General features: G+C 46.7%; 1 protein-coding gene across 8 annotated transcripts in view; it reads left to right on the plus strand.

Moving 5' to 3' along the window:
- Positions 1-19,621, plus strand: part of TMEM241 (transmembrane protein 241) — a 177,373-nt gene that overhangs the window by 86,683 nt on the left and 71,069 nt on the right. For all 8 annotated transcript variants that reach the window (XR_012221269.1, XR_012221268.1, XM_073550836.1 and 5 more), the window contains one exon: positions 14,678-14,712. Coding sequence is in view for 6 of the 8 variants with exons in the window: in XM_073550836.1 (XP_073406937.1) it covers positions 14,678-14,712 (35 nt within the window). In the remaining 2 variants the exon portion in view is untranslated. The remainder of the gene's footprint in view (positions 1-14,677; positions 14,713-19,621) is intronic.

Below are 19,621 nucleotides of genomic sequence, written 5' to 3' on the forward strand. Positions count from 1 at the left end.
AAAATATTTTTTTCCCCTCAAAAAATAAATTTTTAGCCTGTTATTTTTTATTTTCACAAAGGTAACAGGATAAATTGGACCCCAAAAGTTGTTGTCCAGCTTGTCCTGAGTACGCTGGTACCACATATGTGGGGGGGACCACTGTTTGGGCACACGTTGGGGCTCAGAAGGGAAGTAGTGACGTTTTGAAATGCCGACTTGATGGAATGGTCTGTGGGCGTCATGTTATGTTTGCAGAGCCCCTGATGTACCTAAACAGTGGAAACCCCCCACAAATGACCCCATTTTGGAAACTAGATCACCCAAGAAACTAATATAGATGTGTGGTGAGCACGTTGAACCCCCAAGTGCTTCACAGAAGTTTATAACGCAGAGCCGTGAAAATAAAAAAATATTTTTTTTTCCTCAAAAAATTATTTTTAGTCCACTATTTTTTATTTTCACAAGGGTAACAGGATAAATTGGACCCCAAAAGTTGTTGTCCAGTGTGTCCTGAGTACGCTGGTACCCCATAAGTGGGGGGGGACCACTGTTTGGGCACACGTTGGGGCTCGGAAGGGAAGTAGTGACGCTTTGAAATGAAGACTTGATGGAATGGTCTGTGGGCGTCATGCTACATTTGCAGAGCCCCTGATGTACCTAAACAGTGGAAACCCCCCACAAGTGACCCCATTTTGGAAACTATATCACCTAAGGAACTAATCTAGATGTGAGGTCAGCACTTTGAACCCCCAAGTGCTTCACAGAAGTTTATAACGCAGAGCTGTGAAAATAAAAAAATATTTTTTTTTCCTCAAAAAGTGATTTTTAGCCCACTATTTTTTATTTTCACAAGGGTAACAGGATAAATTGGACCCCAAAAGTTGTTGTCCAGGTTGTCCTGAGTACGCTGGTACCCCATATGTGGGGGGGACCACTGTTTGGGCACACGTTGGGGCTCGGAAGGGAAGTAGTGACGCTTTGAAATGCCGACTTGATGGAATGGTCTGTGGGCGTCATGTTACGTTTGCAGAGCCCCTGATGTACCTAAACAGTGGAAACCCCCCACAAGTGACCCCATTTTGGAAACTAGACCCCCCAAGGAACTTATCTAGATGTGTGGTGAGCACGTTGAACCCCCAAGTGCTTCACAGAAGTTTATAACGCAGAGCTGTGAAAATAAAAAAATATTTTTTTTTCCTCAAAAAGTGATTTTTAGCCCACTATTTTTTATTTTCACAAGGGTAACAGGATAAATTGGACCCCAAAAGTTGTTGTCCAGTTTGTCCTGAGTACGCTGGTACCCATATATGGGGGGGGACCACTGTTCGGGGACACGTTGGGGCTCGGAATGGAAGTAGTGACGTTTTGAAATGCCGACTTGATGGAATGGTCTGTGGGCGTCATGTTACGTTTGCAGAGCCCCTGATGTACCTAAACAGTGGAAACCCCCCACAAGTGACCCCATTGTGGAAACTAGACCCCCCAAGGAACTTATCTAGATGTGTGGTGAGCACGTTGAACCCCCAAGTGCTTCACAGAAGTTTATAACGCAGAACCGTGAAAATAAAAAATCTTTTTTTTCCACAAAAATAATTATTTTAGCCCCCATTTTTTTATTTTCCCAAGGGTAACAGGAGAAATTAGACCCCTAAAGTTGTTGTGCAATTTTTCCTGAGTACCCTGATACCCCATAAGTGGGGGTACACCACTGTTTGGGCACACGTCGGGGCTCGAAATGGAGGGAGCACCGTTTGACTTTTTGAGCGCAAAATTGGCTGGAATAAATGTTGGCTCCATGTCGCGTTTGGAGAGCCCCTGATGTGCCTAAACAGTGGAAACCCCTCAATTCTATCTCCAACCCTAACGCCAACACACCCCTAACCCTAATCCCAACCCTAATCATAACCCTAACCACAACCCTAATCCCAACACACCCCTAACGAAATCCCAACTCTAACCCTAACCACAAGCCTAACCGTAACCCCAACCCTAATCCCAATTCCAACCCTAACCCTAAATTCAACCCTAACCCTAAATTCAACCCTAACCCTTAGTCCAACCCTAACCCTTAGTCCAACCCTAACCCTTAGTCCAACCCTAACCCTTAGTCCAACCCTAACCCCTAGTCCAACCCTAACCCCTAGTCCAACCCTAACCCCTAGTCCAACCCTAACCCCTAGTCCAACCCTAACCCCTAGTCCAACCCTAACCCCTAGTCCAACCCTAACCCTTAGTCCAACCCTAACCCTAACCCTAGCCCTGGACCTAACCCTAATGGAAAAAAAAAAAAAAAAATATTTTATTATTTGTCCCTACCTATGGGGGTGATAAAGGGGGCGGTGATTTACTTTTTATTTATTTTGATCACTATGAAAGTTTATCATAGTGATCAAAATAAATGAATGAATCTGCAGCGTTGCAGATTCGATTCGGCGCACTGCGCATGCGCCCGCCATCTTGCAAGATGGCGGCGCCCATGACGCTGGACGGCAGGACACCGGGACGGATAGCGGGAGATCGGAGGCACAAAGGAGGGTGAGGGGGTGATCGGAGGGTGAGAGGGGATGATCGGAGGGCTGGGGGGGCAGAGAGAAGGCGGGGGGGCAGATCATGACGGCGGCTGCCGATCGGTGCCGTCAGAAGGTGGCGGCAGCCGATCGGTGCCGTCAGTCGGTGTGGGGGGGGTCGGGTCTCGGTGTCCAGCCATGTCCGATGCTATTTCAGCATCGGCCATGGCTGGATTGTAATATTTCACCAATTTTCATTGGTGAAATATTACAATCGCTCTGATTGGCAGTTTCACTTTTAACAGCCAATCAGAGCGATCGTAGGCACGTGGGGGCTAAGCCACACCCCCAGGTGTTAACTCTGAAGGGTCCTTTGTGTGCGGGTCGGGTGACCTTTCAGTGACCCCGGTCACCCGACCCGCAGGGGGGCTATTTATAGCATGACGCCTACGTAGGCGTCATAGGTCGTTTGGGCACTGCTTTTCATGACGCCTACGTAGGCGTCATAGGTCGTGAAGGGGTTAATTATATATATTTTAGGGAAGTGATTTCTGTTTATTTAAAGGAGCAGAACATTTCTGAAACATCAGGCTATGACTTGTCTATGAAATAAATGTAGAACTGATACTGATTTTATATACAGTGGTAAAAGTTTGGGCACCTCTGGTCAAAATTACTGTTATTATGAAAAGTTAAAGAGAACCTGTCAGCAGGATTGTGCGGAGTAACCTTCAGACCGTGTCAGGTTGGCACATTTTAATCAGTGTAACTGCGCCAACCTGACACAATCTGTAGGTTACTCAGCACAGTACTGCTGACAGGTTCCCTTTTAAGCAAGTTGAAAATTAAATGATGGTGGCTTGGATGCTTATCAAGCCTCGACCACCCTCCTTTCTGTTGGTATGCAATATGTATATATAATTTGCTTCTCGGGTCCTCTACCAGAGGCCTGGGAGTTTGAGGGTTCTGCGCAGGATCTTGGTTGTTCCCAGCATTGTGCTTTTCTAGACTGAGAGCTCAGATGTTGCTCCTGGGATCTGTCGTAGCCATTCTTCCAACTTAGGGGTCACTGCTCCAAGTGCTCCTATAACCACTGGAATCGCTGTTGCCTTCACCTTCCACATCTTCGCCAGTTCTCCTTTGAGGCCCTGGTATTTCTCCAGCTTCTCATATTCCTCCTTGCTGATGTTGCTGTCATTTGGTACTGCCACATCCATTATCATTGCTGTCTTCTGATCCTTGTCTACTATGACAATGTCTGGTTGGTTAGCCAACACCTGCTTATCTGTCTGGATCTTGATGTCCCACGGGATTTTAGCCCTTTCATTTTCCACCACTTTTTCTGGGGTCTCCCACCTGGACTTAGGAGGAATTAGCCCATAGGCTGTGCAGACGTTCCTGTATATGTATACAATTCCCGCTACTTGGTTGTGACGTTCAGTATACACTGTTCCTGACACTGTGTTGGACGTTTTCTGAGGTTTCTTTGCATAGTCTACACCTTGGGTCTTGTCTTGTGTGGTAGATTCCTGCTTCTATGGATCTGGTACTTAGTGCTTGCTCTTGTGCCACTATAATTAGTGCCTCTGTGCTGTCTCGGAGTCCAGCTTTCTCCAGCCATTGGTAGAATTTCTCCATGTCAGCCACCTCCATTATCTGTCAATGGTACATCCCATGCAGAGGCTTGTCTTCCCATGGCGCTTGTTCCAAATCTGTTGTTGCCTTAGGCTTTCTCTCAGCAGCTCATATTTTGGTGCCATTTTTCTGATGTATTCCTGGATACTCCTTGTTTCATCCGTGATGGTGGCTTGGATGCTTTTCAAGCCTCGACCACCCTTTCTGTTGGTATACAATCTTTGGGTGCTAAACTTGGGGTGGAGACCTCCATGCATTGTGAGGAGCTTTTGTGTCTTCACATCTGCTTTCATCTCTTCTTTTGGCCAGCACACAATGCCAGCAGGGTATCTGATGACTGGCAGGGCATATGTATTGATGGTGTGGTTTTTATTCTTCCCATTGAGCGGGTTCTTCAGGACCTGTCTTACCCTTTGATGGTATTTGGATGTTGGATGCTTTCCTTAACTCCTCATCATGGTTACCGTACCCCTGTGGGATGCCGAGTTATTTGTTGCATGTCTGTATATCGGCTATATGCCTACCTTGCCTCTCTTTATTACCAACCGGTCGCACTTCTCTAGTCCGAATGACTCCCCGATGTCTTCACTGCAGATCCTTGTCAGGTGGATCGGTGAATTGATGTCTTGTTCGTTTTTGGCATACAGCTTGATGTCATCCATGTAGAGGAGGTGGCTGATGGTGCTTCTACTCTTGAACTTGTGTCCATTGCCAGACTCTGTAATTATCTGTCTGAGGGGGTTCAAGCCTATGCAGAACAGCTGTGGAGACAGTGTATCACCTTGGTACAGTTGTGGCCAAAAGTATTGACACCCCTGCAATTTTGTCAGATAATACTCAGTTTCTTCCTGAAAATGATTGCAAACACAAATTGTTTGGTATTATTTTCATTTAATTTGTCTTAAATGAAAAAAACACAAAGAATTGTCCTAAAGCCAAATTGGATATAATTCCACACCAAACATAAAAAAGAGGGTGGACAAAAGTATTGGCACTGTTCGAAAAATCATGTGATGCTTCTCTAATTTGTGTAATTAACAGCACCTGTAACTTACCGTATTTTTCGGACTATAAGACACACCGGACCATAAGACGCACCCCAATTTTCAGTAGGAAAATAGGGGGGAAAAAAAATAATGTGTCAAATGGGGGTCCGTCTTACAGTCCGAATTCAGCTTACCTGGGAAGGGATCCGGCACAGGTGGAGAAGTAGTCACAGGGGTCATTCAGTGGTCCAGGCTCGTGCGGTGGCGGCTAGGGCCAGCTGTGCTGGGGCAGCTGTGCTGGGGCAGCTGTGCTGGGGCTGGGGCAGCTGTTCTGGGGCAGGTGGGCTCTGCGGTGGTGGCAGCGGGCTGTGCTCCAGTGCAGGGGCGGCGGCTCTGCCGGCATTTCTTCGCAGCCCGGAGGCCCCCCGCACTTCCCTTGTTGGCCGCCGCCATGTTGCGGTGGCCTCCGGGAGCATGGATGCTGGAAAGATGGCCGCCGGTCCGGGGACGGCGCATGCGCGGGATCAGATCTCGTCCCGAGATCTCGGGGGACGAGATTCAAATCTCGGCAACGAGATCTCGTCCCCTGAGATCTCGGGACGAGATCTGAAGCTGCGCATGCGCCGTCCCCGGACCGGCGTCCATCTTCCCGGCGTCCATGCTCCCGGAGGCCACCGCAACATGGCGGCGGCCAGCAAGGGAAGTGCGGGGGGCCTCCGGGCTGCGAAGAAATGCCGCCCCTGCACCGGAGCACAGCCCGCTGCCACCACCGCACCGCAGAGTGCCGCCCGCTGCCACCAGGTTAGTACCGTGTATTGCGACCATAAGACGCACCCCCCACTTTCCCCCAAAATTTTGGGGGAAAAAAGCGCGTCTTAGGCTAGTTTCACACTAGCGTTTTTGAGCGCAGCGGCGGCCTGCGCACGGCCGCCGCTAAGCCCCGCCCCTGCCGCGCCTCCGCCGGTAGCTCTGCCTACCGGCGCATGACGCTGCATGCGCCCTGCGTCCCCTATCTTTATCACTGGGGGCGCAGGCCGTGCGCAGTATGTGTTTGGCGGCGCATGCGCCTTTTTGACGGTGTGCCGGCGCAACCAAACTGCAGCAGGTTGCGTTTGGCACAGGTCGGCACACAGTCAAAAGGACGCATGCGCCGCCAAACGCATACTGCGCACGGCCTGCGCCCCCAGTGATAAAGATAGGGGACGCAGGGCGCATGCAGCGTCATGCGCCGGTAGGCGGAGCTACCGGCGGAGGTGCGGCAGGGGGCGGGGCTTAGCTGCGGCCGTGCGCAGGCCGTGGCTGCGCTCAAAAACGCTAGTGTGAAACTAGCCTTATGGTCGGAAAAATACGGTACCTGTGGCACCTAACAGGTTTTGGCAATAACTAAATCACACTTGCAGCCAGTTGACATGGATTAAAGTTGACTCAACCACTGTCCTGTGTCCTTGTGTGTACCACATTGAGCATGGAGAAAAGAAAGAAGACCAAAGAACTGTCTGAGGACTTGAGAAACCAAATTGTGAGGAAGCATGAGCAATCTCAAGGCTACAAGTCCATCTCCAAAGACCTGAATGTTCCTGTGTCTACCGTGCGCAGTGTCATCAAGAAGTTTAAAGCCCATGGCACTGTGGCTAACCTTCCTAGATGTGGATGGAAAAGAAAAATTGACAAGAGATTTCAATGCAAGATTGTGCGGATGTTGGATAAAGAACCTCGACTAACATCCAAACAAGTTCAAGCTGCCCTGCAGTCCGAGTGTACAACAGTGTCAACCCGTACTATCCGTCGGCGTCTGAATGAAAAGGGACTGTATGGTAGGAGACCCAGAAGACCCCACTTCTTACCCCGAGACATAAAAATGCCAGGCTGCAGTTTGCCAAAACTTACCTGAAAAGGACTAAAACGTTTTGGAAGAATGTTCTCTGGTCGGATGAGACAAAAGTAGAGCTTTTTGGGCAAAGGCATCAACATAGAGTTTACAGGAGAAAAAAAGAGGCATTCAAAGAAAAAAAAACCACGGTCCCTACAGTCCAACATGGCGGAGGTTCCCTGATGATTTGGGGTTGCTTTGCTGCCTCTGGCACTGGACTGCTTGACCATGTGCATGGCATTATGAAGTCTGAAGACTAACAACAAATTTTGCAGCATAATGTAGGGCCCAGTGTGAGAAAGCTGGGTCTCCCTCAGAAGTCATGGGTCTTCCAGCAGGACAGTGACCCAAAACACACTTCAAAAAGCACTAGAAAATGGTTTGAGAGGAAGCACTGGAGACTTCTATGGTGCCAGCAATGAGTCCAGACCTGAATCCCATAGAACACCTGTGGAGAGATCTAAAAATGGCAGTTTGGAGAAGGCACCCTTTAAATATCAGGGACCTGGAGCAGTTTGCCAAAGAAGAATGGTCTAAAATTCCAGCAGAGCATTGTAAGAAACTCATTGATGGTTACCGGAAGCGGTTGGTAGCAGTTATTTTGGCTAAAGGTTGTGCAACCAAGTATTAGGCTGAGGGTGCCAATACTTTTGTCTGGCCCATGGAGTTTTGTGTGAAATGATCAATGTTTTGCTTTTTGCTTCATTCTCTTTTGTGTTTTTTCATTTAAGACAAATTAAATGAAGATAATAATACCAAAGAATTTGTGATTGCAATCATTTTCAGGAAAAACTGAGTATTATCTGAGAAAATTGCAGGGGTGTCAATACTTTTGGCCACAACTGTGTATGCCGCATTTGATGGATACTTGTGCTAGTTGTCTTGAGTTCACTTCCAATGTTGTTCTCCATAGCCTCATTGAGTTTCTGAGGAAGGTTCTTAATTTCCTGTTGACATTGTAGAGAGCCAAGCATTCACAGATCCATGTGTGGCATTTAGCCATAGGCTTTCCTGTAGACAGACCAGTCTCGGCACAGCCTGCATTGACTAGATCTTGAGTGACTGCTCTTTCTACAAGGAGCTGGTGCTTGGAGCCTCTGGTGTTGGTTCTGATGCCTTTCTGAGCTGAATCATGTACTGGTTCATATGGTTCTGCAGCTTGGTGACTATGATGCCTGACAGGAGTTTCCAGTTTGTTGTAAGGCAGGTTATTCGGCGGTAGTTGGATGGAACTGTTCCTTTGTGAGGATCCTTCATGATCAGCACTGTTCTTCCTTGTGGTGACCTGCATCTATAGTGCCTTGCGAAAGTATTCGGCCCACTGGAACTTTTCAGCCTTTTCCCACATATAATGCTTGAAACATAAAGATACCAAATGTAAATTTTTGGTGAAGAATCAACAAGTGGAACACAGTTGTGAAGTTGAACGAAATTTATTGGTTATTTTAAATTTTTGTGGAAAGTCAAAAACTGTAAAGTGGGGCGTGCAATATTATTCGGCCCCTTTACTTTCAGTGCAGCAAACTCACTCCAGAAGTTCATTGTGGATCTCTGAATGATCCAATGTTGTCCTAAATGACTAATGATGATAAATATAATCCATAAACCTGTGTGTAATTGTCATGCCCGCCATGTCTGTTATGCCGCATGAACCCTGGAGCACTGTGCACGCGCACCGAACTAGCATGCCCGCCATGTCTGTTATGTCGCATGACCCCTGGAGCAGTGTGCACGCGCACCGAACTATCATGCCCGCCATATCTGGTATGCTGCATCACTCCTGGAGCAATGTGCACTGAAATATCATGCCCGTTATGTCTTATGCTGCAAGATCCCAGGAAGCAGTGTGCACACGCACCTCATGACTGTTGTGCTGCAAGATGCCTGGAGCAGTGTGCACGCGCGCCTCATCTCATGGCTGCCTGCCATTGCCAGTGCGCATGTGTGTTTTATCTCATGGCAACACGCCGTTGCTGTGTGACCATCCATCTCTGCTCTGCCTGCTGTGATCGTCACTATGGTCCAGCAGAATCTGATCCAGTAATCCTCCCTATGGTCCTGGACTCCCTGATCATGTGACCCTCTCTATGGTCCAGCAGAATCTGATCTAGCTAGCCTCTCTATAATCCTGGAGGAATGAACTGGAAGTCCTCTCCTGGTCCTGACCCGGAAGTGCAGGTGCTAATGCCCTATATCAGACTGCCCCTTCCTATGGTCAGGGCCTAAGTATCGTGTTGCTTCCTTGCATGGTTGCTTGGTCTGCTCGGTCGCTCTCTGTATTCTGTGCCCCTGCACTCTGACCTGTAGTGCTTCTCTGCACACGCTCTGTGCTTGTATTCTGCCTCTCGTCTCGTGCCTTGTCTTGTGTTGTCTCTTGTGTCGTGTTTTGTCCTTGTTATGCCTTGCCTTGTAGTACTTCCTATATTCTCTGCCTTGCCTGTTTCGCCATGTCTGGTCTTTGCTAATCTGAGCCTTGTAGTACTTCTCATGTTCCCTGTCTTTGCCTGGTTCTCCATATTCTGTCTTCTGGTGCTCGCTAGCACATTCCATGTCTAGTCTCAAGGTTCTGCTTTGACCCGGCTCTGGGCTTCGGCCTACGCTCCCCTACTAGACTCTGTCCTATGGTGCACTCTAGCACATTTCCTGGCTAGTCTCAAGGTTCTCCCTTGACCCGGCTCTGGGCTTCGGCCTACGCTCCGCTGCTAGCTCTATTCTCTTTCTGACCCGACTCTGTGCTTCTGCCTACGTTCCGCTCCATGTTCTGTACCTTGCCTTGTTTTTTTGTTGCCTTGCCTTGTTTCTCCGCGTGCCCTTTGTATGCGCCTGGCCTTCCCTCGCCCGCCTGTTTGTGCCTCAGTCGTGCCACGCTATACGTGCCCGCCTGTTTGTGCCACAGCGTGCTCGTCAGCCAGTGACTAAGTTGTGTCCGCCTGTTGTGCTTCAGCCGTGCTCGCCTCAGTCTTGCCTGCCGGTTTGTGCCTCAGCCCGACCAGCTAGCTAGTGTCCCAGCCGTGCTCTCTGTGCTTCCCTGCACCTACGCTGTCTCTGCACTGTGCTTTGCGTGCTTCTCTAATAGCACGCACAGGCCCTAGCCTGCTCCTTGGCATACCTCCCCGTGCTTCTGTAAAAGTACGCGCAGGTCTTGCCATGTACCCTGTCGTGCCCTCTAGCACGCACAGGCCCTAGCTTGTACCCTGTCGTGCCCTCTTGCACGCACATGCCCTTGCCTTAGCCTGAACCCTGGCGTTTCTCCTAGCACGCGCAGACCCCTGACTTGAACCTGACCCTGGCGTGCCCATCTGCACGTGCAGGACTATGCCTTGTACCCTGATGTGTCCCTCGGCACGCGCAGGACCTTGCCTTGGATCTTGAACCCTGGCGTGTCCCTACACACGCACCATGTCTTGTACTTTGAACTTTGAACCCTGGCATGTCCCCTACACACGCACCGTGTTTTGTACTTTGAACCTGGCGTGTTCCCTACACACGCACCTTGCCCTGCACCTTGCCCTGGACCCTGGTGTGCCCCTAGCACGCACCCTGCCTGGAACCTTGCCTTGGACCTTGGCGTGTTCCCTAACATGCACCATGTCTGGAGATCTGTCGTGCCTCCTTGCCTGAACCCTAGTTTGCCTGCCGGATGCACGGAACCTGCCGATCGCTGCCAGAGATCGTAAGCCTGATGACTGCGGCCTGAGGTCCGGAGATGATGTCCGCAGCCTGATGCCCTGATCCTGTCTATCGTTACCAGCTGTCCGGAGTCCGATGCCATTGAGTCTTGCTTGTACCTAGGCGTGCCATCTAGCACGTACCATGCCATGGACCTTGACGTGCCCTCACACGCACCTTGCTGTGTTTTCCCTGCTATCACGTTTTGCGCCTGTTGTAACCCTGAGTTTGCCTTAATGAAGATACCTTGAATTCACGTCTTGTCTTGTTTCCTGCATGGGGGGGAAATAAAGAACCTCCGTTTGTTGTAAAGACAAAAAATTCCTATTCGTCCTTAGAAAAATTAAAAACTTGGGATAAAACATTTTAGTGGTTAAAATTGTAATTTATTCTTTCTTCACTGCTCAGTTGTTCAGTGGTGTAAAACTCTGTGAGGCACATGTGGAGCAAAATCTGAACTCCAATATGGTGCCTCTTCCCTTCTGAGATTTGCATTGTGTCTCAAAGTAGTATTCCCCCACATATAAAATTGTAAAATTGCACAGCAAATTGTATGGTGCAATTTCTCCTGTTACCCTTATGAAAATGCAAAATTTTGGGTTAAAATAACATTTTTGTTAGGAAAATGTGGTTTTATTATTTTCATGGCTCAACGTTATAAACTTATGTGAAGCACCTGGGGGTTTAAGGTGCTCAATACATATGTAGATCAGTTCCCTGTGGGGTCTAGTTTCCAAAATGTCACTTGTGGGGGATTTTCACTGTTTAGGCATCAGAGGTTCTTCAAATGTGACATGGCATCCGCCATTTGTTCCAGCAAATTTTGCATTCAAAAGACAAATTGCGCTCCTTCCCTTCCAAGCTCTGCTGTGTGCCCAACAAGTGGTTTTCTCCCTCATATGGGGTATTGGCATGCTCAGGAGAAGTTACACAACAAATTTTGGGGTCCATTGCTTTTTGCTTGTTACCCTTGTCAAAATAAAAAAAATTGGATCTGAAGTAAATTTTTTGTGAAAAAAGTTAAATGTTCATTTTTTTTCCACATTCCAAAAATTCCTGTGAAGCACCTGAAGATTTAGGCTGTGTGCACACGCTGCGGATTTTGCTGCGGTTCCGCAGCGGTTTTGGCCGCTGCGGACCCGCAGCAGTTTCTGCTGCGGTGTACAGTACAGTGATTCCCTATGGGAATCAAAAACCGCAGTGCAGACGGTGCGGAATTTTCCGCGCGGATTATCTGCGGTTTTCAATCCGCAGAAAGAATTGACATGTCAATTCTTTCTGCGGATTCTCCTGCGGTTTGCCATCTCCTCCATTGAGGAGATGAAAAACCGCAGGGCAAAACCGCAGAGCAATCCGCAGGTAAAACCGCAGGTCTTTTGACCTGCGGTTTCACCTGCGGATTGTACAAAATCCGCGCGGATGAATCCGCACCTTTTCCGCAGCGTGTGCACACAGCCTTAAACTTCTTGAATGTGGATTTGATCACTTTGAGGTGTGCAGTTTTTAGAATGGTGTCACTTTTGGGTATTTTCTATCATATAGACCCCTCAAACTGACTTCAAATGTGATGTAGTCCCTAAAACAAAACAAAAAAAAATGATGTTGTTAAAAATGAGAAATTGATGGTCGACTTCTACCCCTTATAACGTCCTAGCAAAAAAACCAATTTGGTTCCAAAATTGTGCTCATGTAAAGAAGACATGTGTGAAATGTTACTTAAGTATTTTGTATTATTGTAATTTAAGGGCATGAAAATTAAAATTTTGAAATTTTCCAAATTTTCACCACATTTCCGTTTTTCCTCAAAAAACGCCAAGTCATCTCAAATTTTACCACTGACATGAATTACAATATTATTTATTTTTATAGCACCATTGATTCCATGGTGCTGTACATGATAAGGGGTTACATACAAATTAGATATCACAGTAAACAAACTAGCAATAACAGACTGATACAGGGGGAGAGGACCTTGCCGTTACATTCTACAGGATGGTGGGGAAGGAGACAGTAGGTTGGGGGGGTTGCGGCAGCTCCGGTGTTGGTGAGGCGGTAGCTCCGGTAGTGGAGCAGAGACAGTGGGGTCATTGCAGGCTGTAAGCTTTCTTGAAGAGATGGGTTTTAAGGTTCCATCTGAAGGATCCTAATGTGGTTGATAGTTGGACGTGTTGGGGCACAGAATTCCAGAGGATGGGGGATATTCGGGAGAAGTCTTGGAGGCGATTAAGTGTGGTGGAGAGATGGAGGTCTTGGGAGGACCGAAGATTACGTGAGGGAAGATATCGGAAGAGTAGTTCAGAGATATATGGAGGAGACAGGTTATGGATGGCTTTGTAGGTCAGTATTAGTAATTTGAACTGGATATGCTGAGGGAATGGGAGCCAGTGAAGAGATTTGCAGAGGAGTAGCGAGGAGAGAGATGAATTAGTCGGGCAGCAGAGTTAAAGATTGAATGGAGAGGTGCGAGAGTGTTAGGGAGGCCACAGAAATGTATGTTGCAGTAGTTGAGGTGGGAGATGAGGGCATGCACAAGCATTTTAGTAGATTTGAGGGTTGAGGAAAGGACCAATTCTGGAGATATTTTTGAGCTGGAGGCGACAGGAGGTGGAAGAGCTTGGATGTGCAGTTTGAAGGACAGGGCAGAGTCAAGGGTTACTCCGAGGCAGCGGACTTCCAGTACAGGGGAAAACATGATGTAATTAATTGTGATAGATGAGGTAAGGAAGATCTGTGGGATGGAGGAAAGATGAGGAGTACGGATTTGTCCACATTGAGTTTGAGGAAGCGAGAGAAGGAGGATATTGCTGAAGGACACTCCGGGATACTGGACTGCTGAGAGGTGATGTCTGGGCCAGAGAGGTAGATCTGAGTGTCACCATCATTACAGGTGGTACTGGAAGCCATGGGACTTTGCGTTATCCCAGGCTAAGTGTATAGACTAAGAGTAGGGGTCCTAGAACAGAGCCTTGGGGGACTCCAACAGAGAGAAAGTAGGATGAGAAGGTAGTGTGGGAGTGGGAGACGCTGAATGTGCGGTTGGAAAGGTTTGAGGAGATCCAGGATTGGGCAAGGTCTTTGATGCCAAAGGAGGAGAGGATCAGTAAAGGAGGCAGTGGTCAACTGCCGAAAGCAGAGGACAGGTCTACAAGGAGGAGTATAGAGTATTGTCCGTTGGCTTTTTCTGTAAGTAGGTCGTTAGTAATTTTGGTCAGAGCTGTCTCAGTGGAATGATGGGGACGGAAACCAGATTGTAGATTGTCAAAGAGCAAGTTAGATGAGAGATTTTCAGCGTGGATGTGCTGCTCCAGGAGTTTGGAAACAAAAGGGAGCAGCAATATTGAGCGATAGCTGGACATAGCGGTTGGGTCGAGGGTTGGCTTTTTAAGGATAGGCGTGATTGTGGCATGTTTGAAAGCAGAAGGGAAGGTACCAGAAGTTAGTGATAGGTTGAAGAGGTGGGTTAAGGATGGGATAAGTGTGGTGGAGAAGTTGGGGAGGAGGTGGGATGGGTATGGGGTCTAGTGCACAAATGGTGAGGTGTAATTTGGAGAGGAGACAATTAAGCTCCCCTTCAGTGATGTTGGAGAGGAAGGTTATGGAGTTTGGGCATTGGTCTGGTATGCAAAGGGGTTGTGGTGGTTGAACAATAAAGACTTGGCAATATGTCACGAAAAAACAGTCTCAAAATCCCTGGGAGCCGTTGAAGAGTTTAAGTTACAACCTCTTAAAGGGACTGTGGTCAGAATTTTCAAAATTGGCCAGGTCATTAACGTGCAAACGACCCTCTGGGGTAAAGGGGTCAAAATCCTGACTGAGTGCAGTAGATGAAGCATGCCTTTTTGCTAAATAATGTTATTTGGAAAATGTGTTAATAAATAAATGTGTATTTATATTATAACCATTTTCAGAGAACCCCTTTAAGTATTCAACAGGTTAAATAACTCTGCACCCAGTGTTACCAGTGTTTAAGGGCCAGTACAATGTTTTTTATTTATACCTCATCTTTTATTTTTTGTGTGTATTTGCAGTATTTTACTATTGGCCTTAGCTTCACATCCTACTGGTAAGTCAAATATAAATGTTAAAAAAGGATAATTTAATGGTTTTTATCATTTGTGTTGTTCTCTAGAGCTGACATATGCTATAACGGGTTATCTCACCATACTTATTTATGGCATATGGCATTTTCGTGGCGGACAGTGGATATATATAGCCTCTGCACCCCTGTTAAGATGCCAGGTTTTTGTCATGTAAAAATCACTCCCAAAAAGCAATGTCACACTTCACCTGTGCAAATTCTTTGAGAAACAAACCAAAATCATTTTGAGAGAGAAAATAAAAATAAAAGAATTAAAATGTGGTTGCATAAGTGTGCGCACCCTCTTATAATTGGGAATGTGGCCCTGAGAAATCCTACTTTGAACGGCTATGCTAATGATGTTGTAAGGGTACTGGGGTGGACCAATATACAGCTAATACATCAGTCTGCTTTATTACTCCTCTTTTGGCGCTACCTTCCTCCCATTGGTTGTCTGCACTCCCTGTGGATCAACACTCCTTTCCAATGCTCTTCCAGTCTCATTAGATTGTATGTTCAGACTGGCATTTCCAGCGCTAAAGCAATACTATAAGGACACAAGGAGGATGGGGGGGGGGGGGGGTACCCATTACCCTATATTCTCAAGACCTATTTATGACTCCCTTTAAAGAAGACCTGCCACCACCAGGCCAAAAGTGGCCAGTTTTTCCTCTTATTTTATTCTTGCTTCTCCCTGAGTATTCAGTTGTATGTTGCGTGTTTTTGTATTGTATTTGTTCTTTTAATACTACATGTCATTCCAGAGACATGGACCTTTTTGTTTAATGCTAAGTTTTGTGGTCTTTACCCCATAAAAGCTAGGAGATATACCCCCCTCCAAACTTTGGTAGTCTTTAGGCTGCTCTTCATTATTACCCTATGAGATCCTTGGTAAAGATCATAAAAACACAAAGAAACTCATGTTTTATGTCGAATAAAGGAGAATACATGGTACTTTCACAAAAATTTCATGACAAAACCATTGACAACAAAATATAAGAGACAGTGCGATTCACACATGATTTGCAATGAGCAGGAACTTTAGTGGAAGATTGTCCAGTAGTAGTATCCAACTGAAAACATAATCAGATGTATAGAGCATTCAAACATTAGTGATAAGCTCTAGTACAGTTACAAAAGCTAAATAAGGATCACAGAGCAGTCATCATATCCATGGCACAAATATAATCATAATATGGGAGATCCCAATGAAAATTTTTTTTTTAACAAGGAGCACTTACCAGACTGCTAAAATGAAATTGGGTACATTAATGTAAAATATAATATGTACTGCAGTGGTGTGAAGAAGTTTATCCCCTCCTGATTTCCTATCCTTTTGCATGTTTGTCACACTTAAATGTTTCAGATCACCAAAGAAATGTAAATATTACACAAAAAGAATGTCAGGAACACCGCACTGCACTTGCTTACTGAGCCAGTGCGCGTGTCCTGAGTAAGACAACCTGTGCTCAGAGATACCTGTGGAGCGGGCAGCAGCAGAGAAGATGCGTGCTTCAGACCCACAGGACCTGAAGCATGTGACTGCTGGGGGCGTGGCCTAAACTCCCGAGAGTTAGGAGCTGCAGTAAAACTCCTAGAATGGTAACTACGGAACAAAGTTACTAATAGGCATAGACAGGGAAATAAACCAGATCAGGCCGGGGTCAAAGCACGAGATAGCACCACAATTACCAAAGGGCAAGACAGAATGGATAGTCAAGACATAGCCAAGAAGTCAGAAACCAGAGAAGCAGATATACAGTACAGAATCAACAGGTAAACTCACAACGAGGGACAGAACCGGATCAGAACCATATAAGCAAGCTATAAGACAACGAACAGGCACACAGGGGTCAACACACTCGGCCAAAGGAAAAAGTATAACAGACAGGGATTGGAGTATCTCAGGGCAATAAAAAGCTCTGCCTGAACCAAAGAGAGGCCACAATAATTAACCCCAGGTGTGCTGGTCAAAGCCTGCACTGAGCTCAAGACATTAACCCCTGACGTGCAGGTCAAAACCTGCATTGGGATCATGACAAAGAACACGAATGCTGAATAAAGTTTTTAAATGACTGGGAAAAGAGATCCAAACCTACAGCGCCCTGTGTGAAAAAGTGATTGCCCCCTAAACCAATCACTTTTTCACACAGGTCTCTGTCCCTCATAAAGATCCTTCTAAATTAACCCCTGTACTGATGATGGGAGCGATTATTTAGAGGGGTCCTCTGATGAGGAGGGTGACCTCCTGGACTATCATCTCTCCCTCCACAGTGGTTGAAGCTTTTCTCTCGCTTCCCATCAAAAGAGGATTTCAAAGCTTTAATAACAGAGGTCAAGAATGCATGCAGGTCAGAAATCGCATGTGTGCGACAGGACCTGCAGCTTTTGGCGGGCAGAATTGACTCTTTGGAAGGAGAGCATGATGAAACCAGATCCCATGTGGCTGATTTGCACCAGACATCTGTTATGCAGCAAAAAAATGGTCACAGACCTGCAGGTTCAGTTAGGGTACTAGGGGATCCGGCGAAAAAACGGATCCGTTGCATCATTTTTTCCATCCTTTCCTTCCGTTATATATATTGTAGGGATTCTACTCGCTCAGGTGCAGCGGGAGACAATCATGAGGCAGGTTCTTTTAAAGTTTATGAGGTTTATTTGCATCATAAACCCATAAAGCAGCACATCACAAAAGAAATAGCCTTTAGCTTAGGCAAAAGAGAACACAAATGTCCGTTACTTCAGGCTCAGACCGGGAGCCTCAGCACACACGGGAGGCTTAGTCCTCCCCACATACAACTACCAGTTTCAGGAGCCGCCTACATTATAAGGGTATAGCCACACCCACGAACCCAGCAGCTGACTGGTCACGTGATTGTGACTTCACCACCGATCCTTGCAAAACATTAGTAATATAGTGATATTAAATAGGGCTCACACTACATTACAGAAACAAGCCGTTTCTGAGACACATACCTCCCATCAACTATACAACCCTTAGCCATGTATATATATATATATATATATATATATATATATATATATATGCTATGAACCTGTTCTACTCCCGGGCGGCAAGCATTTTTATTGGTACATGGTCTCCCATCCTGGTGTGTGCTGCCCCCTCCTATCCTGGTGTGCATGGCACCCCTCATCCCTATCCTGGTAAGCATGGTATCCTCACCCCCCCCCCCCCAATCCTGGTAAGCATGGCACCCTATTCCTCATCCTGGTATGCATGGTCCTCTCACCCCGTCTATCCTGGTATGCATGTTCCAGAACGTTGCTTTTTGCGTTGTGTCCAGCCGCCGGACAAAACATTTTCGACGGATCCGACGAACGACGGACGAAACACGAGGCCATCCGTCGCTAATACAAGTCTATGAGAAAAAAACGGATTCAGCTGCATCAGTCGCCGGATCACATTTTGACTGATGGCAAAAAACTGATGTGTGAAAGAGGCCTTAGCAGCCCAAAGAGAGAGTGTTTTGACGGCGTTGTGTTCACTGGAAGATTTGCAATCCTTTTGCGAGAAATTAAATCTCCAGGTTCCCAAGATCTCAGATTGGAACATCCCTGTCCCTATGCGTCTCCCTCCACCTCCAGTTTGGACCCAGAAAGAGGAAAGACTGTCTGGGTAGCAGAGGAGGGAAGAGGGGAACAAAGGGCCTCCGCTGACTTCTTGTTCAGAAATTTTTTTTTCTGCTCTTTGCATTTTCTCTTTTAGACAACCTAAAATTTGGCTTCAAAAACTGTTTGAGTTTCTTTAATAGTACTAGCCTGTGCAAGCACATTTCTATAGTATTTTGTAAAAGTTTTATAAGTTCCTCATTTCACTCTCCTTAAAAGGGTGATCTGCAAATTAATAATGTTGTGTGCCTGCGGGAGTCCTGGTTGGCCATTTGACAGGGGACTTTTTTTTAATTGCTGTTTTTCCCCTTGGGTGGTTACGTGTTGGGCTACAGCTCCCCATGAATTTTTTTCCATGGCAGTTGTGCTTTTTTTTGTTATTAACCTTGTGGGCTTGACATTTTTCCACAAGATCAGTCACGGACCAGGCTTCTTATCCCTGTGAAATATGGTACTTTATTTAATAATATTGTATATTTTTTAGCTCTATGTTCTTCGTTGTCATTGTTCCCCCCTCCCCTACTGTTTCCTCCCGTTCCAATCACCTGTTTTCAACCTCCGGATATCCACTTGCTGAGTATCCTGGAGGAGAGGGTCCGGTTCTGTATTTCGAGGGAGGTGGGAGTGGGTGCTGTCTCCTGCTGATCATATGCTTGTGGGTACACTATGCAATTCCATATGACTCTTGTAATATCCTTTAGGCTGTGCGCCCACGTGACGTAAGCGTTTTTTTTCTCATTTTTGAAGCGTTTGTCCCAGTCAAATCGGTTCAAAAACGCATAGTAGAGGCATCCCATTAATTTTAAATGAATTCCGCATTTTTTGTGCACATTGATGTGTTTTTTTTCCACGCAAAAAACGCTCAGGCTGTGTGCACACGCTGCGGATTTTGCTGCGGACCCGCAGCAGTTTCTACTGCGGTGTACAGTACCATGATTCCCTATGGGAATCAAAAACCGCAATGCAGACTGTGCGGAATTTTCCGTGCGGATTATCTGCGGTTTTCAATCCGCAGAAAGAATTGACATGTCAATTCTTTCTGCGGATTCTCCTGCGGTTTGCCATCTCCTCCATTGAGGAGATGAAAAACCGCAGGGCAAAACCGCAGAGCAATCCGCAGGTAAAACTGCAGGTATTTTGACCTGCGGTTTCACCTGCGGATTTTACAAAATCCGCGCGGATGAATCCGCACCTAATCCGCAGCGTGTGCACACAGCCTTAGTGGTTAAAAACGCAGCATGCTCATTAATTTTGTGGAAAAGTC

The sequence above is a fragment of the Dendrobates tinctorius genome, unplaced genomic scaffold (genome assembly GCF_039654945.1).
Source record: "Dendrobates tinctorius isolate UK_male_01 unplaced genomic scaffold, ASM3965494v1 ptg000171l, whole genome shotgun sequence".
Classification (NCBI taxonomy): Eukaryota; Metazoa; Chordata; class Amphibia; order Anura; family Dendrobatidae; genus Dendrobates; species Dendrobates tinctorius.